The sequence below is a fragment of the Anser cygnoides genome, chromosome 9 (genome assembly GCF_040182565.1).
Source record: "Anser cygnoides isolate HZ-2024a breed goose chromosome 9, Taihu_goose_T2T_genome, whole genome shotgun sequence".
NCBI classification, from domain to species: Eukaryota; Metazoa; Chordata; class Aves; order Anseriformes; family Anatidae; genus Anser; species Anser cygnoides.
This window is the reverse complement of record NC_089881.1, coordinates 14,070,338-14,093,955: the sequence shown is the minus strand read 5'-3', so window position 1 is coordinate 14,093,955 and position 23,618 is coordinate 14,070,338. Positions and strand designations below refer to the sequence as shown.

At 57.9% G+C, this 23,618-nt stretch overlaps 1 protein-coding gene and 1 long non-coding RNA gene across 3 annotated transcripts in view; both read right to left on the bottom strand.

Moving 5' to 3' along the window:
• The window catches only part of XXYLT1 (xyloside xylosyltransferase 1), a 42,501-nt gene that overhangs the window by 17,223 nt on the left and 1,660 nt on the right, over positions 1-23,618 (bottom strand). Inside the window, exons 1-2 of one of the 2 annotated variants that reach the window (XM_067002040.1) lie at positions 18,939-19,028; positions 18,513-18,660 (exon numbers count right to left, since the gene is read on the bottom strand). In XM_067002040.1, the coding sequence (XP_066858141.1) occupies positions 18,513-18,660; positions 18,939-19,013 (223 nt within the window). In that variant the 5' untranslated portion in view covers positions 19,014-19,028. Of the gene's footprint in view, positions 1-18,512; positions 18,661-18,938; positions 19,029-23,618 lie in introns of those variants that run through there. The other variant, XM_048076876.2, reaches the window with a different exon arrangement.
• Positions 197-16,606, bottom strand: LOC136791430 (uncharacterized). The gene is made up of 2 exons (XR_010833470.1): positions 11,571-16,606; positions 197-10,651 (listed from the first exon to the last, which is right to left on the bottom strand). It is a non-coding gene; the product is annotated as an uncharacterized lncRNA (long non-coding RNA).

Below are 23,618 nucleotides of genomic sequence, written 5' to 3'. Positions count from 1 at the left end.
GCACAAGGAGGAAAAATGAGTAAGGCAAAACAAAATCTTGACCAGCCATTACCAATGGCGAGGCGAGGAATCACACCCACCGCTGATCTGGTGGGGTCAGCCCAGTGGGCAGGACTCAGCTGATTCAGGGCAAAGGCAGCCTGGCTGCCGCCTCTGTCCAAAGCTACCAGCCTTCACCCATCACGACGGCACTTACCAGTTTGTATTTTAGGTATGACTGAGTTATGAAACCACTTCCGGTAACGTTCTGTTTCTATCAACCCCCTCCTTTCTTCCAGAAAAATGGTTTTGCACAGGATTGAAAAAAGCAAGTAGCAGCTTCGACGCAGCCTCCCCAACGAGTATTTTCTCCCTTTCTGGAGGTGTCTCTGCAGAGGCACACACCACCCCGCACTCACCTTACACTATGTACTTCAAGAAGCACTACAGTCTCACCAAGTGTTCCCCACCTCCAGCCCACGCAGCCAGCCCTGCCTCGAAGTATGAGAGCAATTCCCACTGCAGATGCCGTCAGTAATTCAGGAAGGCGCACTGCACCTCAGGGGCACCTGCACAGGCTCACGAGCTGCCAGGGGCCTGACACGGGCTTCCCCATCTCCCAGCCTCACCCGCGTGCTGTGTGACGGGCTCCCCCAGCCCTGGGCAAAGCCGTGGTCATCTTCTGGCCAGCAAAGCTCAGCCCTGCCTGGGAGCCGTGCCGGCACGCAGCGAGGTGTGCACAGCACGACGAGCAGTGTCCCACGGCCACCGCGTCAGGTAAGGCCGCAGCTATTTATGTGCTACGAAAGCCAAGAGCACGTTGGCCGGGCTGCTCAGCGCTAACTGGATTAAAAAGATGGTGTCAACCTGTGTCAGTCCCTGCTTACCTCGTGCAGGTGCCACGGCAGCTTTCTGCAGGCCAGATGGGCCTTTTATTACCACTATTTCACAGCAATTAGCAAACGAGGCCCTCATCCTTCCTCCTGCCAGTTATTTCCAGACAGGAGGACATCACCGTGCTTGCCACCCCTCTCCCCACCAGGGCCGCAACATCGGTGAGCGCCCAGGACCCAGGGGGCTGGTGCTCTCGAAGAGCCTCCTGGTGCGGGGACGGGCTGCTCGGTGTCGCCGTGCTGCTGGAGGCAGGAGGAAATCGCTCGGTTTTCAGCCTCCAGAGCAACTGTTGGGACTGGAGGCCCAGAGCCGCCAACAACGGCCAGCCCCACGCAGCTACCCGCCAGCACAGGAACCGAACTGCTCCATTCCAGATGCATCCATCACTTCACGTTTGTTTCCTCCAACCACTGGGCTGTGCAGCGGCTCTGATCTTTTTGCAAATCCTGCCTTAATCCCGGGCTCTCAGCACTTGGCCATATCTAACACGCTGTCCCCAGTTAAGAAGGAAAAAGCCCCGTGAGGTTAAGCGAGAAATATACTGCTTAGTCAGTGAAGTACCCGAGCAGAAAGATAAATCACACAGACACAGCACCTGAGCTACAATCCAGGCTGTATCTCAATTTATTTTCTTAACGTTCATCATTCTCTGCCTGCTGAAGGGGAAGGCTGCACTCCCTTCAGCCTGCAGAACGGCAGTCCCCAGGCCCACCTGGTATTTACCAGCACCCTAATCCTCTGTTTGCAAAGATTTAAAAGCCAGGCGGAGTAATTCACTACAGGCTAAAGCAGGTCTTGACCTGAAAGCAATTTCCCTCAGCCTTCCTAACCGCCTCAGAAATTGCTAGCACAATTCAGGCAGATGAATAGGCAGGGCAGAGAATTTCTGAAACGGGGACGAGACGTGTATCCCAAACACCCAAATCTGATCCCCGTTAAAGCTATTCCGAAGCTAAGCCTGAACCCCCCAAGCAGTGCAAAACCCCAGATCCCTCACACTGCTGCCCTCGAGGACACCCAGACCTGGCCACAAAGCCACGTCTTGCACCTTGTTCCATCTCGCACCGCGGAGCGGTCGTGCTGCTCAGCAGACAGACATCCCAAAGGAGAAATTCATCTCCCAGTGCAACGCGAGGAGGCACAGCCCCCAGAAAAAGCTCAGGCGGCACCAGGGAGGGGAGCCCAAAGCGTTAGAGGTGCCGCAGAGCCGGGGAGAGGGCCGGGGCCCCTGTCCTGCTCTGGGCAGCAGCAGGGACCGCTCCAGCACAGCTCAGCCCAGCGCAGCAGCCTTCAGCTGGCTCATCAGGTTTCAATTAAATCAACCGCAAGGCACGTCATCTGATTGTTCTCTGCAATTACAGATGAGCACTAACTGCAATTAATCACAACCGAGGATGAAAGCGAAGCTCTGCGGGGAAGCTCCAAATCCCCTTCTCCTCCGTTTTCCCAGCCCTGCCCGCCGTGGCACCAGCACCCTGCGCCGGTCCCCGCGCTGTGCTGGCAGAACTCCCCGGGGAAACACTACCAAGACAGACCCAGAGAGCACAAAGTACTTCTCCCTCTTTTTTTTTCTTTTTTTGAAGCAAGCGCTAACGACAACAGTGGGACGAAGCCGGGCACGGGTACCGGCGCTGAGCGCTGCTTTGCCAGCTGCAGCTGGCACGGCCAGACTGATGGCCGAGACGATTCCTCTGCCATCGCTGTCTGCGGCTGGCAAGGGGCCAGGCGCTAATATTTCTGATTTGTCCTCGTGTTTTGTCCTCTTACCGAGCACTTTGCCCTGACTGCTGCGTGGGGGTGGACAGATCACATGCTCTTCTTCTCTTTCTGGCACAAACTGCTTGGAGGGGCCCAGCTGGAAGCGTGCAGAAACCCTGACAGCATTTTGCTTGGAAAGTGCGTTTTCTAGCTTTGCTATGATATATTTTACCCTCTGCTCCATTCAACTCTGGCTCTTCCAGCCACTGCACATAAAGAGGAGTTAAGCCACTCAAAGCAGAGAAGATCTCCATTAGTAGTGACAGTTTTATGACACAGGCTGGCCCCACTTAAAGCTTGTAATTTTTTACTGCAGCCTCGTAACAGCAACCCCAGCAGGGCTGCAGCCTGGGCTTGGCGCTGCTCAAGGCTTGCGCAGACTCCCCCAAGCTACGGCCCTGCAGACTGGGACACATCCTCACCGCAGCGCCAGCGCCGATGCTGCACCTCTCAGGGCTCGAAGCCTGACTTTGCCATGCCGACTCGAACCTTCCAGCTCAAATCCTCCCTCCAGAGGTGGATGACTCCAGAGGCAGACGATGGGCTTAAGGAACGCCCGGTCCTGCCGGGAGCTCCTGCTCGCTGCTATGCAGAAGCGAAAGCCAGCAGCAGTGCCCAGGACATCTCACAGTGACTCCTGGCTGCCAGAAGAGAGGGAATCAGCCTTGTGCCAAAGCAGGACTCGGGAGAGATGCTGGCACAGAGCCTCTCGTGCAAGCACTCCCCCCTTTCTGAGCCTTGCTCCAGCAAATGGATGCTGGAAGTCACTCCCACACGTCCTGGTATCCCAAGTCCTCCTCCAGCATCCAGCAGAGCTTTGCAGGCAGGACAGGCCCTCGGGGTGCATGCCCAGGGGCATGGCGTGTGGCTCGGCTGCTCTGAGCAGCGCTGGCAGCACCTCTGGCAGGAGGCAGCTTCTGGAGCGAGCCCGATGCAACGCACCCCAAAAGAGCCAAGTGCTCTGCGGTAACAGGCAGCGTACCCCCAGAAACTGAGGACACGTGCCTGGCAGCAGGGGTGCGCAGGAGGAGGTGCTTTGGCCAATCCAGCTGGAGCTCCGAGGATGCTCCTTGGCTCCGTCAGCCCAGCGACACGCTGCACCCCGGGGCAAACACCCTCCGGAGCTACCAGCCCAGCCCTGCAGTGGGTGCTGCTGCCCCAGCCCCTCCTGCCCTGCAGTCACCGCTCAGTGCCCACGGGCACCTGGAGCTGCACAGCCCCGAGCCTGCCCTTAGCTAGGACCGCTTTGCCCCAGTCTAAGCTTTGCCTGGATTTAAAACTACAGAAAAGGGGATAGATGGAAGGTCAGGACACCAAGAGGAGACGCAGGAACAGGAGCCTGGGGTAGCCGCCACGCAGAAAAGCCCGGGGGCCCAATTCCCTCGGCTGCTCTGGGAACACCAGCAGCACCACGGCTCCAAACCCTCCTCTTCCAGGCAAAGCGAGCCAGATCTGGATCACCGGCACACCTCCACCACGTCACTCTGCAGAGAGGGGAAACGAGTGACAATAGTAACAACTTGTGTCAGGTAGCAAATCACGGGAAGGAGAGCTGCCACCACAACGCAGAGCCCTGAAGCTGTCCAGTAGATGCCATGGCCTTAATTGCTGTTAATTGAGCAGTGCTTTGAATAGCTTTGGACTAGAAGACGCAAGAAGATTGAAGCGTCCTGGAGCTGGTGCAGCTCTGCAGCTGATCGATGGGCTCTCTGCACAAGCTCGGCTCCCTCATCGGAGTACAAAGCCCTGCCCGCAGCAGGTCTGGCAGCAGAGCTGCTGCTCTGGCCAGGCCTTCCCAGGCGGACGCGGGTGCTGCTGCTCGGCGTAAAGCGGCCGTGACCCAGGCTCTGCGAGCTGAGAGCCTTCCAGCAGCGCTGCAGTGCTCTCCTGTTACAGCCACTGCCAGGCCCTCCCTCACCTCTGTCCTGCGGAGCTGTGCTGGGGGAAACAGGGAGGGCAGGAGGGGCACAGCCATCGCCTTGCCGCAGCCGTGCAGCGCCCGGATCTCACACATGGTCCTTAGGTAGAGGTCTCATGGGAGCTGGTTGGGGTTTGGCTCTGCTCCTACCACCTTATACAACAGTCTCCACCTGTTTCAACAAACTTGTTTGTAAGGACCTACCCACTCTGGGCTGCCAAGACAACATAGAGACACCCCTCTGACACATCTCGGACGGGGTCCTGCTCCTCCCAGGGGCAAACGCTCTCCGTGCTCCATCACCGCTGCGTGCCGGAGCAGCACTGGATCCCCGCAGAGCCTGCTTTCCCTGAGAAATTTGTTTGGGCTTGAGTTTTATTATTCATAACCCCACCTGCTCACAGACAAGCTCCCTGCTTCACCAGACTGCGGATGACGATTTTTCCAGTGATTCACTGGTCAGGCTCCCAGGGGGATAATCCCCACCTGCGTCTCTGTGCAGCGATGGCACAGCCAGGGGCCTGACGGTGACACTGCCGACACAGGGCTTGTGCACGGAGAGGGAGCTCCCCACAACACACCCCCAGCTACCAGCTGGGCACACAACCAGGGGAGCCTGGGCCGTGGGCTCGTGCTTGATAAACCTGGTCAGTGCTCCCCACGTCTGCCCGAGCTGCCCCAACCTTCATCCCCTTTTCCAACGCCATCGGTGTGCTCGGATGCAGAGGCAGAACCTGGCAGTGGATGGGGTAGATGGCCGTGTCCTTAGTGCGAGTGCCTGCACCTCCACAGCCTGCTCCCGGAGCCGGCACAGCGTCCACATCGCAAAGGGGACCCTCGCCTCCCCGGGGGAGAGGAGCTGCAGGCCATCAGATGGCCGCCCGAGGCAGCTAACCGACCGCCCGGAGACACGCGGGGCTCTGACCTCGCCTGCACCGCGCGGCTCCGCAAAGCCGCTCGTGCTGGCTGTGAAACCAGGATCCTCTGCCCTCGGTGGCTGCGAGGTGTGCAGCCAAGAAAAACACCGCTCCCACTGCCACTGCCAAGGCCGGGCATGGGCTCAGCTTCTCCCGAGAGCCTCCTGCTGCAACTGCGGCGGGGCACGAGGGCGGCCGCGGTGCCAGGCAGAGATACCCGAGCCCCGGCCGGCCCGCTGACACAAACACGCTCCGCTCTTCTGCCTGCCCTTTGTTAGAGGCTTCCTTTGTTTTGCTCACCCCCACGCTCCCAGCTGCTCCCAGCAGCTTTCCCTCCGCTGTCAGGGAGCTGTGAGCAGCTTCCTGTTTTGTTGCGCGCTCCCCTCTCCAGGGCTTATTTTCTCGGCAGATAAAGCCTGCCCCTCCGCTCCCGGCGCTAATCACCGCTGCCCGTCGCTGAGCCCCGGCGAGCCTCGGCCAGAGGAAGGCAGCGAGGCCGGGGCAGTGCTGACGTGACACGCGCCACAGAGCCCAGCACCAGCACGTTGTGGGACAAGGGGGAAGCTCCCTCCCAGCACTTTCTTGTCTTTCCCCAAGAAAAGCAGCCCAAAGCAGCCCTGCTTCCTCAAGGCGTGTCAGCCCAGCTCCCAGCTTCTGGTTCAAGGCCTGCAAGCAAGCCGTGGCCACGTCCCTCCCTCCCCACCAGGCTCAGAGTGAGAGCAGGACAGCCAGGGGAGGACGGCCACCTGCGGACCTGACGCCAGGAGCGCGCAGCAGTCCCAGGAGGCTGATCCCAGGCAGCCGGAGGAGCCCTGGCTGGCTAACAGGGTCAGCCAGCACTCCTCAAACACCTATCACGCACCCAGCGGAGCACGACAGCAGCTTCTTCACAGCAACTCCAGCCTAGCAGCTAATTAAAAAATTAGGCTGCCTGCCAGACAGATGACAACTCACTGCTGCAGCCCATGCACACCAGCCCCAGCTGCCCTGGGGAAGACCCGCAGGCAGACACACAGACAGGCAGGCATGAGGCACAGTGGGTGCAGCCCCGCTGCTCCCAAGGCCACGCTTTCCGCAGAGCCCCTCCACATCCTCCGGCTGCCCACAGGCCCCAGGAATCAGCCGGGGGATCACACTGAGAGGTTGGGCTCAGGGAGGCCTCCAGCGTGCTGGGAAAGCCCTGCAGCAGGCACCCACAGGAGCTAAAGCGCTGGGTACAGCAGCAATGACCCCTAAAGTGCTTGTGGCAGCACCATGGCCCACTTGCCTGGTCCAGAGCAGTGTTCCTGTCCCTGCTCCAGTGTCCCTGGCTGGCTCCTGGTCCAGGATAACTCACACATCCCCCAGATCTTAACCGACTCCGCACCAGACAACACTGAGCACTCAGCAGCTTTCAGGGTGAGGCTTCATGCGCTGCTCGCTGTGTATTTAATATACAGTGTCACCGGAGGAGGAGTGTGAAGACACTTTCTGGAGCCGGAGTTAGAGCAGCAGGAAACCTTATAATCAGACAAAATAAGGTTTAATTCCAGGTTGCCATAAAACACAAAGCAGCGTGGATGGAAAGCTGTAAAGTAATGAGCGGGTGAGACAGAAAAGGAAACCAAAAAGAGATACAAGAAAATAAATGCAGTAAGGTAAATTATCTCTCATCTTGATGGAGGGGGAAGGAGCTGCAGAGCTACAGGCAGATTTTGTCCTTGTTTCTTCTTGCTAAACTCTAACAAGCTACAGTGAGATGGAGGGGCCAGCAGTTCCCACCGCCCCGGCTGAACTGGAAGCAGGGCTGGGGTTTTAGCACCGGGTGAATCCCAGCAGCTCCCACGCTGCTTCCCCCTACATATCGAGAGAGGAGGGCTGGCTAGGGAAGGAGAAGGGTCTCCCCTCCCTCAGGGCGACCGGGGAAGGCTTCCAACGCCCAGCCCCACCAGGCGGGTGCCTTCCGAACCCACCGCCCCGGCCGGGCAGGGGCGAGACCCTGCTGCTCTGCGGGAGGCGGAATCACAGCGCACGCCTGTCCCGGCCTGACAGATCTAGGACATCCCAAATAACTGACGCCGGCGCTAAGGCAAGGGGCAGCCAATGGAAATAATGAGAAGCGACGCCCCCCGAGGGGCCGCGGGTCACGCTGGACAGAGCGGGGATGGCGCTGTGGGGAACGGGATGCCGTGGGGCCGCAGCTCCCCGGGGGGGGCCCAGAGCCGCCTCTCCCACCGCTGCACCACCAGCACAGCAGCCCGGCCGCCCGGCAGCACAGCTGGGCAGCTCCAGCAGTGCCAAATGCCCCGTGAAACTCGGAGCAGATGGGCTCTCCGGCCGCGGGGACATGTCTTGCAGGCAGCTGGGTGAGCATTTTGCTTCTCCAGGTGGGGACCCTCCTACCACGCTGCAGCCTCCGGCACTTATCTGGGTGGGTTGAGAGGCTTTCTGCTGCCTGCTCCCCAAAAGCAGCATGAAAACAACACACAAAGCACAACAGGACTACCCCAACGAGAAACAATGGCTGGCACTGCTGTCCTATTGCTTGTCAAACCGTTACTTCAGTCTCTTCTCCGTGCTAGCTCACCACGAGCGAGTTGGGCTCAGGAGCAGGCTGGGGAAGGAATCTGGCTCTTCTCACACGGCTGAGACGTGAAGCAGGGAGGGAGGGTATGAGAGCACACCAGAAACAATCAACACTCCCTCCATCCCTGTATAAATGGGAACACTTTGCCAGAAAATAAACCCTTCTGCTACTGCAGCATCTCCTGGGATCTGCGGTTTGAGAGCACAGGGCTCTGGAGCCATCTCCCATCGCTCCACCGCAGCCCCACATTTTCTGTGCCTCTTCACGACATCTCCGCTCCAAGAGAGCACGATCAGGCCTGCAGCATCTGGGATGCAGGCGCTCTCCAAACCTGCTGCATCTCTGCGTGCCCCCGACACGGTGCGGCTCAGTGAAGATGGCAATGCTCAGCCAGCAGCAAAAGGTCAGGACTGCTGCACTCTGAAAATGCTCATTTATTAACGCTGAGCAGTCACTGAATCATGCAGGTAGCTGGGCTGCGCACAAGGAACTGCTGTGCAGCTGACAGGAGGAAGAGGAGGAGGTTGTGCTTCCCTCTGCCAGGATCCACGGTACAGACCTCTGATGCTTGTCGTTCCGTTCAGCGTGTAAGACAGGATTAATGTGCCGTAACTCACTGCCAGCAGGTGCTTTACCGAGGATCCATCATCTGCAGGGAGTCACCCGGCATCCCAGGGGCAGCCAGAGGTGTACACAGGCTTGGGCGACCCTGCATTGCAGCTGCACGGCAAACCCCCAGCCACGCACGTACGGCTCTGCTTTACAAGGGCAATATATAACATTTCCAGGATGCCGCACGGCTGCTTTCACAGACTCGCATTAACAGAAGCCAATTACTTGTGAAGATGCTGTTCCAGCTAAAAGACTATTTATTTCCTGATGCTTCTGCTTAGCGCTTTCCCCCGGCCCCCACATCCTCCACGGAAAGGCTGGGTGAAGCCTTGCCAGGCCAGGCCAGCTTTGTGTCGTTCCTCTGGGCACCAAAACGCAGCCGAGGGACCGTGCAGCCAGGGGGGCCTCACGCTGCCCCGTCTTTCCCTGCAGAAGCTGGGCCAGAAGACGCAGCGCAGCTGGGTGCAGCGTGTCTCCACCCTGCCCTTTGCCCTGCCTGCAGCTCGGCTCTGTGGGAACGGCGCAAGCCGGGGCTCACAAAGGCTGCTGTGTCCAGGCTGGGACTCCCAGCACGCTCGCAGGGCTGATAGCAGTTTCGTGGGAGATCATCCCCTTAATCGAGCCGGAGCCAGCAGCTGGAGCCTGTTCCAAGCTGCGCCAATTCCCAGGCGGTTTGTGGCTTTGTCATTAACAGGCTTTTGGACAAACATCGTTGCAATCCGGTCTGTGCTTAATAACCAGTATGACCGTAGATAACGAGCTGGAGAAGTTACCAAATTCAGGGTTTGAGGGCAGGGAGAGCACTGGATCTTCCAGTTTGATCCCAGCGTGTCCCAGGCCACTAACTCTCACCGCTGTCCGGGCACCCTCTGCAAAGCCGCTGGTACTGCTCTCTGCTGGGGGCCACTTCCCCCCACATCGTGCTGCTTGCTCACCTGCAACTGCCTTTCAGTCCCCCCGAGGTACACAGGCATGCCTACCTGCGATGGTTATCTGCTGTACAACAGCCTTCAGTGATTTTCTTTCATGCCAGCCCTCCATACGGCTGGATAAATTTTAGCTCCACTGCAAAAAGCGCCACAGATCACTACACCAGGGCGAATAACCGCCTGTGCTTCCAATTCTGCCTGCTTTACATCTGCCTCTTGCTAACTGTGATGCCCGCTGGCTCTTGTACGAGTCTGCCTCCCGCAGCTCGTGGCTTTGCAGACCCAGCCGTGACCCCCTCAGCCAGCTCGTCTGCAGACGGAGGGTCCCCACCAGTCGGGGCCGTCCTGTGCAGAAGGCACTGCTCTTCTCTCAGCCTCCTCCAGGTTCTTCCAACACGCTATGTTGTGTGCCATAAGTTTAGGCAGTGTATAATGACCGCTTTGTTCTCCTCCCCTAGCAGTTCTACATCGTTGTTGAGCCATATGAAAACTTACCCACCTCTCCCACTGCTGCTCAGTTTCCTCCTGAGCCTTTGATGAACAAGCTCACCAAAGGCACCTGGAAATCAAGCTCCCGAGTTAGCAGCCAGCAAGCACCTGGTTGTGTCTTCCCTGTGGAGTACCGCCCAGCTCCTGCTTCTCTTATCCATCATGTTTCTTAAGTAAGCACTGCAGCCAGTGATTTTAATAATTTAGTCAGGTGTATCACCCCCCCAACTTCAGTGGTGACAATTATGTCAAGAATTTCTCACGACGTGTTTTCTCTCAAGAATTTCCCAACACATCCAGCCTCATACCCAGATTCCTAACACTGGAATAAATGAGACGGGGGATTCACTCTCGTCCTCTTGGTCCCATGCTTTCAAAGTATGGAAAGCAGAGCGAGTTGAACTGTGCCCCTCCCTGGCTGGCAGCGAGACACCCCTGCCACGGCTCTCACACCTGACGTCTGCATTCAGGACCTTCTGCGTTCACACGGGTCATCCCCAGGATGCAGCAGACATCAAAGCAGTAAGGAGGCTGGGCACAAGCAGGAAGGAGCTATCCTGTTGAGCTGCTTTCCTGGAGATTTCCCAGCCTGATTATATATGTATGTGCCTGTAAGAGATCCTGTTAACTGAATCAAACAACGCATTCGCATCCCACCCTGCTCTGCACTCTTCCCTCCCCTGCCCCGTGACGACACAGAGCCTCATCAGCAGAAGCAAGGACCCACCCTGTGTGGCACTCTGCTCTTCCTGCAGAAATCCCAGCTACAGTTCTGCTCAGCTGCATCCCATCAGCTTCGGAGAAGCAGAACCACCTCCCTGCCCCTGCCCACCCAGAACAGCACCAGGATTAATGAGTCAGTGCTTCACGGTGCCTGGGCGATGCACCAGGGCCAACCTCCTGCATTGCAGGAACTGTGAAGCCCCCAGCGGCCCTTTCCACCCTGTGCTCATCTCTCACCCTTTGTCAGGGCTTCTGCCTTCACGCTGGGCTGGTCAGAGGGAGAGAAACTCTGATGGCTTCCCCACAGCCTGCAGGTGTGAGGAGGAGGACACTTACACAGAGATGATGCTAAGCCCCTCAGGAAGGCCGCCAGCTGTTCATACAGCTAGGAAACCCTGCTGCTTCCAATTTGTCAAATGCCATCTTCAGTCAAGCTCTGCTAAATGCCCTGATTCCACATGACACACGTTACCTCCCAGCTGGGTCTCAGAGATTCCCCTGCAGCTAACAGAGTCAGCGCCTCTGGTCCAGCCAGCAGAGAGAGCCAGGAAGCTGCTCCACTGAGAATCTCTCTGCCAGCTTTGGACAAAAGTTACCTGGGTTTTGCTTTTCCATCCTGTCCTGTTCCCCAGGTACTTTCCCTCTGCTCCTTCCCCTCCTGCCCAACACGGCCATCCTGCAGCAGTCAGCAAAACCAGGGCAGCCAAACAAGCCCAGCAGCTTCCACCACTGCATCACCCTCCCGGCTCCCAGATCAGCTGTTGCCCACGGTTCCCATTTGTTACTTGGACATCCCAGTGAAGCTGTGGAGTGCTTGCAGCTCCCTGAAGAAAGCCTTGGATGGAACCAATACTCCACTGGAAACCCGTACAGGGACACACTGACTGTGGTGCTAGCGACCAGTTCTTCCATGGAGAAACGCTGCATCTTCTCGAGGAGGCACGCTGCCAGGTACCTGCGCCTAAAAAACCCCATCACAGCAAATTGCTACAACCAAGCCATGAGACAGCAGTCCTGAACAGCTGACCCTACGTGATCATTCACAAAGGAAAGCTTCTTTCTCACTGTGGGCAGCAGGGGGGAAGGCTCACGGGTTACACCACAAAAGAGTTGAGCAGGCTGAGGGAATTCAACACCAGGGAGAAGCAGCAGGCTGCGCTCCAGCGGACGCGTGCCCACAAAAATCACAAAGCGTACGTGCTGCCTGGGCTCTCATTGCTCCCCCCAGACATTCTCCCCAAGCCACACAGCACTTACACACGAGATGATCTCACCCGACACATAAAACTGCAGTGGAATTGCAGTGGGACAGAGAAATGGAAGGCACAACAGCTCTGTTTCACAAACAGCCAGGCCACGGCTGCAGCGTGACACGCACAAGTTGCAGTGGGGCCGAGCAGGGAAGCTGCAGGCCGCTCGATCAGTTCTCCCCGAGAAATTCCCCCCTGGTGCCAGGGGCTGGGGTCTGCTCTGAGGTTCACCAAGGCCAAGCCCCGGGGTTAGGATTAGGAGGGACACCGAGCCTAGATCTTCCGCTTGAGCTGAGCTACAAAGGGCTGCTAAACTGCGGGTTGCTAAACTAATTGTCGCCGAAAACTTCCTTACAAGGGCCAGGGATGGGGGAGCTTGGCCTAAGGCTCACCAGGGCCACGGCTGGGGTTAATGCAGAGACAATGCCTAAAGCTCCTAACGGAGGGAGACTGTGAAGGCCCTGCCAAAGGAAGTTGTGGGCTGTCAAAAGAGTTCTTCATAATTAGACCAGGACTCGCAAGAGGAGTACATTTTCACAGAAGAACAATCTTTCTGACAGCCCAGACCTCCATTCGTCAGCCCCTGACTGCAGCTGCCGGCGCCCTCAGCCCTCGCCCTACCCTGAGCCCACACCCACTCCTGCCTGCCCTCAGCCCAAGCCCCCTGCCCGGGGAGCACCTTCTGAGGAGCCCTCAGCTTCCCCTGGCTGCCCCGTCTCCCCAGGGGCCTTAGCCTTTCTTTGATGCCAAACCTAGGCCCGGGTAGGCTGTCTTGTGAGCTCTGAGGCCACGACATTGTCACCACCTGCACGGTACGGCCGTGCCTTCCAGGCAGACAGGCCCAGGCGTTACTGCTTCACGTGTCCCTGCTGGGATTAGAAATGCTTGCTGGGTCCTCTATGTTACACTGCTGAAATGACAAGTGATTAGGGGGATTAAAGCCAATCAGCAAGATGTGTATTGAAAGTAAAGTAAGAGGCCCCAGTCGCTGCCCTTTCTCCTTCTAGCCCAGACACAGCACTCCTCCCAGGCCCGAATCCCTGCGGATCCCAGGATCGTTTCATTCTGGCATCGTCCTCATCTTGGCAACCCCTCCTAAGCCTGAACCCTGCTCGTCTTCTCTGTGTAACTTTCCCATTGCTTCTCCCTTGCAGATCACTGGAAGGCACCAAGCCTCCTCCAGCTCCTCGGGCCCGGCCGCGCCGCCCTGAGCCAGGATTTACGAGGCTGAGGCCCAGACGGAGTTATGCAGTCTGCACTGCTGCACGCCGCATACCAGCTCCCCAGCTGGCTTAAATCAGGTTAACTCCACTGATGTCAGACATTTAAGGCAAGAGACTTACATGATTTACAGCAGCTGAGAAGCTGTTATATTATAGCTTGGCAGCTGTAGGCTTTAGATACAAAGTTCTGCGGGCAAGGATCCCAAGCAGCAGTGAAAAACGCAACAGCTGAGTGGCAAAAAACATTTATTTTCCGTGCGATATGCACGCAGTCATGCAGATGTTCCACAAAAACCTTTACAAAAAACGCAACCGCTGCTCAGTTTTTGAGAGCCATCAATCTGCAAAGTCAGTGCATAACCACAGCCCTAAGGCTTCAAACAAATCACTAACTCGTGGTAATACAGAAACGCCACGGCACTTCGAAAATGATAAATGTGGGATCCTAAAGCTAGGGAACTTTAACGCAAAGGGTGCTAGCACTGGAAAAGACTAGAGACAGACTGATACAAATGGAAACAAACACATAAGAGAGAATTTAATATTCAAATCATGGCCTTCGTTTCTGCTGGAGCATGTTTAAGCTTGCAATTAAATCCAGCTCCCACAAAAAACTGGTGCTAAAACTATGGAGCCAGACACGCCTGCATAGACGCAGTGTTCCTGGCAGGTGAAATGGCACAGAAAGGCACCAGGAAAAATGCTAATGCAGCATGAAAATGAAGCTTCAAACATTTCTCCTCCACCCTTAGTAAAGCAGCTTCTTCCAGGCCATAGAGTGGTTCCTCAGAGAAATGGAGGCAGGGCCAGGGGAGCAGACAGTGCCATTCCTACACCACTCACAACTTTTCAGGGGGGCAGCAGAGTGTGCAGCCCTGCCCTTCTCCAAACAGAAAGCTCTTTCATTCACACTTAAAAAAAAAAAAAGGTGGGTAAAAGCACAGGTCCCCCAGCAGAAACCCTGACCTTCACAGAGCTCACAGCCAAGGCGGCTGAGCTACAGCGGGGGCCAAGAAGCAAGCACCAAGCCTGGCTGGAGCAGAACCAGTATCACAGAGCAGCAAAGCAGCCGTCCTTGGCCAAAGGGCATGCCATGTCCTCGCTGCAGCAGCAGCCTGGTTCTTGCCAGCCCGCAACGTACGAGCCTGCTGCTTCTCATCAGGTCCTGGATGTGCAGCTGGAACGCAGGGAAGGGGCCTGCAAGCCTTGCCAGACCCATAAATCACCAGGCGCTGCAGGCACCCAGCACAGTACATCTGACCTCCCTTGCAAGGGAAATATAAATCAGCTTTACTAGCAGCTTCTGAAACAAAACCTAAACTCGTGAAACTGTAAAATGCCTCTTTAAACATCCTGTACACCAAACAGACCATTGCAAGCCCTCATCAGACTGCTAGACAGCAAGCAAGCTTTTCAAGAGACAAAACTACTCACAGGTTGATGAACTGAGAAGACATTTCAGAAGGTGTGATCAGCTTCTTGCTGGAAGGCTGTACAATACGGATATCTTTAGCACACAGCCAAGATACAGTAGAGGTATCAGGACAAGAAAATTAGCATTAATACCCTCATTTGTATTCAACATAATTCAAAGCACTCACAATGCAGATATCACCAGACGAAAAAATAGCAAAGTCCAAGGAAGAGCTAAGTGCAGCACGTTCACTTAAGGCCACCGAGTAACGGAACTGCTGAGGCAGGACGGGACCGCTGGAGCTTGTGCAGTCCTACCCCCTGCCCACAGCAGGGGCACCCAGAGACATCACCCACTTCGCTTATAGGCCCCCCAACGATGGAGACTCGGCAGCTCTCTGGGCCTGTTCCAGTGCTTCACTATTGTGAAATTGTTTTTCTTATATTTAAGTGGAATTTCTCATGTTTCAGTTTGTCCCCATTGCCCCATCTTGTCATGGGGCACCACGGAGAGAAGATTGCCTTTGTCCTCCCTGCTGCCCCCATCGGATGCTTACACGCATGGATCAGATCAGATCCCCCGAGCCTTCCCTTCTCCAGGCCCAGCAGCCCCAGCTCTCGGCACCTTGCCTCACAGGAGAGGTGCTCCAGTCCCCCCACCAGGCTGGTGGATGAGCCAGGCCCACCTCCCCACCTGCAGACACCTCACCCGTCCCAGTCCCGTGCCCCAGGGACAGACAGCAGTGCCCCTCGGCCCCTGGAGCAGAGGCACACCATTACGCGGTGAGCACAGGACTCATGCTGCTGCGTGAGCACTGCTGCCTTCCTGCCAGCACGGCAGCGGCTGGGGCAGGGCCGGTGTGCCCAAGTGGACAGGAGCACGGCAGGGAAGGGTCCTCCCTGCCTAACGGGCCTGCTGGCACACTCCCCAGGGCTCTGCTTCCCGGCATATCTCCCATCTCAGTCCTTCTCCTCCTCCACCTCCGGCAGCACACCGGCTCTGGCCGTGGTCCCCAGCCCCAGGCTCCTCCATCGCTCCTGTCCCTGCGGCTCGCCGGGCTCTGAGCGATGGCACCGCTTCCTCTGCAGGCTCCGGTAGGACGCGTGCCTCTTCTGCCCCGGTGTCTATCCAACAAAAGCATGCTTATTAAGGTAAATAATGATTTTCTGATGTTCACCTCACCCCCTCTGCAGGACTTCCTGATGCAGCAGACAGACAAGCCTCTCAAGGCACCTCTTGGCCCCCGAGACACGAGCCGTGCACCTTCTGAAAGATCTCTGCCTTGCTCTCCCTGTCATGCAGCGCTCTGCCCTCACCCCTTCTTACGACCACCTCGCACTTCCAATCCCAAGGCTGGGACCAGCTGGCATCTTCCAGAAACACCTCCAGACACAGCTCCTGAGGCCAGGGCTCTCCAGCAGCCCGGCCTTCCCCTGCCTTTTCACAGAGAGCACTGGCCAGCCTTCCGCGGGGCAGGATGCAGGAACGCGGTGACTGCCTGACACGTGGCCACCAAGCCAGCACTTAGCTCGCAGCCCAGCAAGAGAAAGGCTGTGCCTGAACTTTGTGGTAGCAGGACCGCAGGCAATGTTATGCCTGGGCAGCCGCCAGCACGCGCTGCCGCCCCGGCCACAGAGGAAGCTGTGGGTGCCAGCTGTGCGGCCGCGCCAAGGGAAGAGCTCTGTCACCAGCACGCGGCAGCAGGAGCGGGCTGACACTGTGTGCCCGGCTTCAGGAGCCTGCAGCGTAACGCAGCAAACACGGCACGGGCCGGGGGCACAGGACAGCCTGCAGCCCTGCCGCAGGGCACGAGGCGCGGGGCCGGGGCCGCCCTCCGTGCGAGGAAGGCGGTGGTGGGCGTCCCGGCCCGGCAGGGCCAGGTTGGGCAGGGACTTGGTAACGCAGCCAGGTGTGATCTGCTGCCTTCAGCAAGCGCTCACCGGGCGTTTGAGAAGTGGTTTCCAGATCCTGAAGACGTGGGACACGGATGTTCAAGAGGCCTTCCGGGTCTCCAGGGGAAGGGCATCCGTCTGCTTCTCGGAGCAGCCACCGCAGCTGCTTTAACAGCAGGGAGCAGCGGGGAGGCAGCTCAGACCCCAGGAGCCTGGCAGCCCGTGCCCCCAGCCAGCCTCTCTCCCCCACACCAGCGCACGGCCGGAGGGCTGCAGGCTTCGCAGCGGGGCTGCCCCAGACCTCTGCCAGTGCCTCTCGAGTGCGGGCTTGGCGCAGTGACCCTCCCCAAAAGGATGGCCTGGGAACACAGGAAGGAAAGCAGCGTCTGCTCCACTTCCTTCTTGTCTGGCAAGCAAGCAGGGTTTGTGAAACCACAGTGGCTACAGGACATACCAGGGCCCCAGGCAGGCCCCACTGGTTTTAACTCTCTTGTAGAGGCCTTCCCAAATCGCCCTCTCTCGGAGAAGACCCTGCCCCGAGGCGGCCCAGCAGACCCTCTGTGCGTGCACGCAGGCTCAGCAGCGAGCCGGCCCCGCTGGCAGGATGAGGCCTGCTCTGACAGGCAGGGCTGGGCGAGCTCCAGCCCAGGGGCCGGCTGTGCTACCCCTCCTGCTGTGTGTGGGGCAGAGAGGGCCCCTGCCCACCGCTCCCACTGCGTCCCCGGGGAGCCTGGGCTCGGCCCGCGCTGGGCTGACGCACGACTGCTCGCGTTCAGCGCTTTGCTTTTAAGGGACTACACACCAACAGCAACGTGATCCCCGGCCATCAGTCTTACGGAAAAGCCTCTGACCTTTCTCCCAGCCCTGACCTCAGTGCAAGAAAAACAAGCCTGACCTACAAAACGAGAGGGACGCTAAGTGATCCAAGGCTACAGAGCACGTAGGTCCTAGCAGAAATACCCGTGCGCAGGCGGGGAAGGAAAGCATGGCATGAACCGAGCCAAGCTCCTTTTGCCAGCTGCCTTGTCTCCTTGCAGATTTATTGTTGCTCCCTCACTCAGTAACAGCAGAGCAAAGACAATAAAGTTAAGCGATCGGTGGCTGTTAAGCAGCCAAGCCTTCCAGGAGCTCCGCAAAGCCCCAGGAAGAGGAAGGTGCGCTCGGTAAGCGCGCTGCCGACACCTGCTAGCACGCGGCCAGGCAGCACGCTCAGTCGCCGCGCTGCTAACACGTGGCACCTCTTTCTGCTGACACACCGAGGGGAAGGGAGGTTGGAAAACCACACATGACAAATACACTGCTGCATACAGCCAGACCAGCTCCAGTTTTGCCTTTTCTCCCATCTCGGGGCGCGAGGGCAGCACCATCCTGCTGTGTGGCACAGAAAGCCCCCGTCACAGCAGGCACTTGGACATGAGTGCTCTCACACCGACGGGTCTGTCATCCTGCAGGAACGGGCAGAAATCAGGCTTGGGCCTAGGAGCTCGCCCCAAACCCTGAAGAGGGCACACCTCATGCAACAATACTCCAGGACAGCCCCGCAGTTATCCGTCCCTGCCATCTCCCAGCACCCTCAGTACACGACAAGCACAGTACCCAAGGCGAAGCTCTGACTCTCTCTGGGCACTTGGCTGCCGCTGCCTCTGCCCAGCAATGCTGCAGCACCGGCAGCTAACGCCGTGCTCGTGCCAGGGATGGGGAACGGGCAACCAGAACTATGCTCCTGGCTGGGGCACCGGGGGTGAATGCACCTGTGCTCTGTGCTCCCACGGGCATGGCATCAAACCAACCCACTCTGTCGTGCCGATGAGCGCCCTGCTCCAGTGGCAGCAGCCTCTTTTCACGGTGACTGGGTCGGTGAGCTCGCTTTGCTTTTCACACAGCACCGAACACTACCTACAGGATGAAGAAAAAGCAAGCCTGTGTTTGCAGCTCAGCGGACGCTTACCTGGGGGCATGATCCGATGCATTGCGACTGACAAGAAGAAGATTGAGTCGCTGTAGTAGGTCCCTGTTCCAGCACTGAAGTGCTTCTGCATGGCTTCGACTATCGGAAACAGCTTTTCGGTCAGCTCGTTCACATCGTGGGTTATTACCTAGGAGAGACACCAGAAACCCCGCTCAGCCACGACATCCAGCAGCTCTGTCCCATCATTAGCAGCCTTCGCTCAGCCTGCACCAGCACAGGCGTGTGAGGTTGTGAGCCACAAATATTGCTGCTGGCATCCTGGCTGCACAACGGGGTCTGCCTGTGCCGGACCCTGCTCACCGCCCTGCCCTGAGAGGCAGCTACGTGTGCGGGGGCGAGAGGGAAGGGTTTTTATGGCCATTCTGGAAATGCGAGGCAGGCACCGAGAGACCCGAATCCACGCACACAATCAAGTCCATCCAGCGGATGTTTTCCTGCAGCCTCTGGTCCCAGCTGTTGACACTGGTTCTGGCCTCCCATATGGAGGCGATCACGAGAGGTGACAGCTCACTCCAGGCTCTGGCATCCCGCAGCTCCGAGGCGAGCCAGGCCACGTCATTTACCCTGCGGCCCAAGCCTTGCTCCCTGCCACAGAGGCAGGCTGGGACGGGGCCAGGAGCTGAGCCCGGATTTCCTGAGCCTCAGCCCAGCGCTGAAGCAAGCTCCGCAGCATGCCCCCACCGGGGCTGGGGGAGGAAAGGGCGAGCAGGCCACAGCACGCCGACAAAAATCAGACATCAGCAGTTACCAGAGAGCTGAGCATCTTCCTTAGCTGGAGGTGAGCCTGCTTGCGCTGGAGCTTCCCAGTGCTGCCCACACACTGCCACAGGGCAGAAATGGGACCCAGGGGAAGACGGACTGCTGATACCACCCCACACAGCCCCGTTCGTGTTCTTATTCTTGACAGAATACAGAGAAACAAACTTTTAAAACAAAGCAAAGCCCTTCCACGCTGGTTACCAAGGACCAAATTAACACTCACCAGCCCGCCTACTGTACCTGTGCTCAGGAGCGACCTGAGAGCTAAGCAACAAAGCCCCACCTGCTCCAAAACCAGGAGCGACTGCAAACAAACTGTCAGCTACTGAAATCGTACAGGCTTACACCTAACTGCACGCCGAGTCCGATGAGCAGGAACACGCAGGCTGCTGCTCGTTACACGCACACGAGGACACCGGTCACTGACTCACGCCAGAGGACCGCAGGGATTTTCGGCGTAATTACCAGGCACGAGGGACACGGCCCTGGTGCCGATTAGAGAGTTCAGCAGCTCCGAGTTTGGGACTCGAAGTCATGCTGCCTTCTTCAGGCAACTGCAAGCAGGAAAAACCCAGCAGGAACTGAATGCTGCGAGGGCACAACTTAGCAGCAGTCCTTCAATTTTGGGAAGGGAAGCCTGGTTTGAGGGACGCTGAGATACCTCCCTCAGCTGGCCCTGCCTTCGGCAGAGGATTCAGCCCCATGATCCCCACCGGTCCCTTCCAACTAAACCAGTCTGCACTCTCACTCCTTTTCCCTACCAGAATTTTATCTGCTTATAAGTTAGGAAAACTGCGCTATACACTTAAACATGTAGGTTGGAGCATTATCTCTTTTTTTCTTTTTAAACCCAAACCCAAGTCAAGTGCTTCAGAAGAGAAGCCCGCTGAGCTAGCGCTGCAGCCAGGCCCTCTGCGGGATGCGCAAGGGGATGATGCTCTGACACCCAGAGAAGCTGGCACAGAGATGGAGGCAGTGAGCAGCCTGGAGCTTATCCCTCCCACACCTTCTTGCTGAAATCGTTCCCTAGATCAAAGCTCTCATGTCAGAGCAGAGCTTGCAGGAAGCAGGGAGCTGTCGGTGGGCCCAGCAGCGCTGAGCGCAGCGAGCTACGTCCGTGCCCGTCCTGGATGCTGGAAGAAGCCCTGAAGCCACCGGGCACGGCACCAAGCCCCCAGTGGCGCATTGCTGGGGCAGAGCTGAAGCAGAAGCGTTTCATTTTGCTCCCGGGGAAGCACCCCACACACCAACCCCGGGCCAAGGGCACAGTCCGAGAGCTTGAGGCTTGGCCCTGTGACTTCACAGCAGCGCGACCACGCTGCGAGCTGCGTGTCCTGCAGCTGGCCTCACGCCAAGCGGCCCCGGGAGGAAGGCAGGAAGAGCACAGGACAGCACGTACCAGGGAAGTGTGCTACGAGAGCTCATCGCGGGCCACGCTCCTGTTTGGACAACACGGCGTACGTACAACTTCCCCGAGGCACTGCAGAAGGAGAAACTCGGTTACCAGCAGCATCTCAGCCCAGCTCCCCGAAGCGCAGGAGGCCGCCGTGCCCCGGGGGCTGTGCACGGCCAGCCTTGCCTTCACCATTAGCACAGGATCACGCAACTGCAGCGAGGAGATCTGCAGCAGCCAGCACTGCTGCTGGGTGCTGAAACACAACAAAACGCTGCTGCCCAGGTGCGAAGGCACTGGCTGCAGGGGCACAGAGCCAAGCCCCAGCCCAGAGCACCGACCCAGGGAGCCTCCCCCTGGGAGATCCCTGCCCTGCCACGGCACTGGTGGGAGCAGGTCTCCCTCTGAGAAGTGCCCAGGCTTAAATCACCTCCCAGCTCAGGAGATGATGAACAGCGGAGCACGGGAAAGAAAAAAAAAAAGAATTCAAACCAACTCCAGTCACTTCTGAAATGAGCAGAGGAGTGCCAAGCACCGGTGGACAAAAATCAGGGGAAAAACACTCCTGAAACTCCAGATGGTATCATCTGTCTTCCCTCGCCTTCCAAAGAAAACAGAGGAAAATGTGTTTCTGCTGCCCATCCTTTGGTTAAGCACTTCTGGAAAGCAAACTCCTGACACGATGAATCCTCCTGCAACCACAGGACTGCTGTCCTCACCAGGACTGCAGAGGCTTCTCCTCTCCCCAGCACTGACTGTAGTACAGCTTGTTTATCTGCTGCTAATTTTGTACTTTGTTATTTATTTGCGTAGCAGCTTTCAGTAAATCCCTGTGGCTAAATCTGACCAAGTTTGCTGAGGACATTAAGAAAAATAAGTTCTATGGGTTTCCTGTGCAACTCATTTTCATAAACACATCTCACGCTGAGAAAAGACCCTTTCAATTGGATCACTAACAAAGCCACCACACTTTCTTTCTGACTTTCCCTCCGTCTCGTGCCTGGTCCCTTTGCAGAGGTCTTGGAGGTGCAGGGTCACAGCAGCCCAGCTTGGACAGCACCAGCCCTGCAGAGGACAAGGAGAGCTCAGCCTTCACCCGCGACCCTGGTGCAGATCCCAAAGCACCTCACTGGGGTGGGCTGGTAACCACATCTCATAGAGGGGGACCGAGATGTAAAAGTAGGGCTGACCTGCCCGAGTGAGGAGCACAGACTTGTAGAAACCACGCTCAGGCTTCCTGAAAGCTAGCCCTCGACACAGCACTGCATGCTTGGGCCTCCTTCTAGAGAGAAGGCACCTGGAGACTGCAGGACGCGGTCCCCCGACGCAGCACAGATGACACCGTGGGCGATGCTTTGGCGCTGCGATGAAGGGCAGCTGCAGATGGGTGCTTCAGCTCAGCTCTGCACTGCATCGCTGAGCTTGGGCAGAAGGGCAGCAATCCCAGGAGAGGGCTCTGACGATGAATGAACAGAAACACCGCGAGTCGGCACCGGGCAGCATCCACTGAGGGCCCTACGTACACAGATAACCAGGAAGAGCAACGAGCTGCAGGAAATGGGGCGAGTCGGGGCCCTCGGTGAGCGGAGCAGCCAGCAGGGCATGGCCTGCTCCCCGCACTGCCCTCTGCTCGCCGAGCAGAGATGGCCCCCGAAGCACGGGGCAGGACCTGCTCTCTGCAAGCTCTAAAGCCGTGGTAAAAGCCCAGCAGGATCCCTCTGGGCAAGGCACGGCCAGGCCCTGCCAAAGGCCCGGGCAGGCTGCGAGCCCTTCCTGCGCCCAGCCGCTCGCTGGCTGCTCCCTGCTGCGCCCCACGTCCCGCAGCCCCACGCAGGCTGCGCAGCGCGGAGCACCAGCTCCATCTGCCGCCGGCACGCTGCGCTCCCCGCCCGCGCTCCGCGTCTGGGATGTGTCTGCAGCGCCCTGCGCTCCCTCCTGGGAGGGCCCACGGGCTCAGACACGCAGGGCTTGGTGACACCGCGCGACGACTGTCCGGGCAGCCCAGGTCTGCCCATCCCGAAGCGCTGCTGCTCACCATCTGCGTGCTGCCCGGGAGGCTGCAGCCGGCTGCCGCGTTCTCCAGAAGGCTTTGGAAGTACCTGAACTCGCACACGTGCTCTGGGGGAGATGAGAGCAGGCCCGCTACCTTCCCCAAGGACCAGGATCCAGATTTTCTGATGCCCGGGCTCCGCTCTAGCAGAGGTTCTGCCTGATCCCAGCTCTGCTGGGAGGGGAGGGCAAGGATAGCTCCAGAAACAGAGCCTGAACCCTCCTCATGAAGAAAAAGTAAAGTGCAGGGTTCATCAACCCTGCCTCCGCAGCTTCAGCGGCCTTCTGAGCACTTTGTCAAGCCTCGGCTCTGGGCCTGCTCTAGGAGAACAGGCTAAGAACCAGGAGCGCGTCCTGGGGATGCCAACAGAAGCCAGGAAAGGAGAGGTCTCAGGACAGAGACAGGCGACTGCTGAAGCGACCAGAGATGAACCTTCCTCAAAGTTTTGGCAGCACAAAAGGTCCAAGTTATGCTGATGTCTTCTGCTGACAAAGAGGAGGAATGGGACAGACTACAGCAAGAATAAAGAGGCGCTGTCACCTGGCAGCACACCAGAAATGTCACAATATCACGGGCAAGTGTGCAAGACTAAGAAGTAATACAGAAGCCTGTGCCCCATATTAGCAACTGTCTACCTAAAAACCAGGTAACTGCAGAGATCTGAAGTCTGCTGCCAACCCCAGGCTAACTAATGAAACCAAACATCTCCAGGATGCATCATGCCTTCCAGGAAAGGGAAGGAGCTCCCGCTGTAGCAGACCCTGGTGAGATGTCACCTGAACTCTCCAGACAATGCTGCTTGATCCCACCCAAGACAGATGAGCTCTGGTGCAAGAACTGCTCCCTGAGCTGAGCCATGGTTCGCTGCAAGTCCGCAGCCACC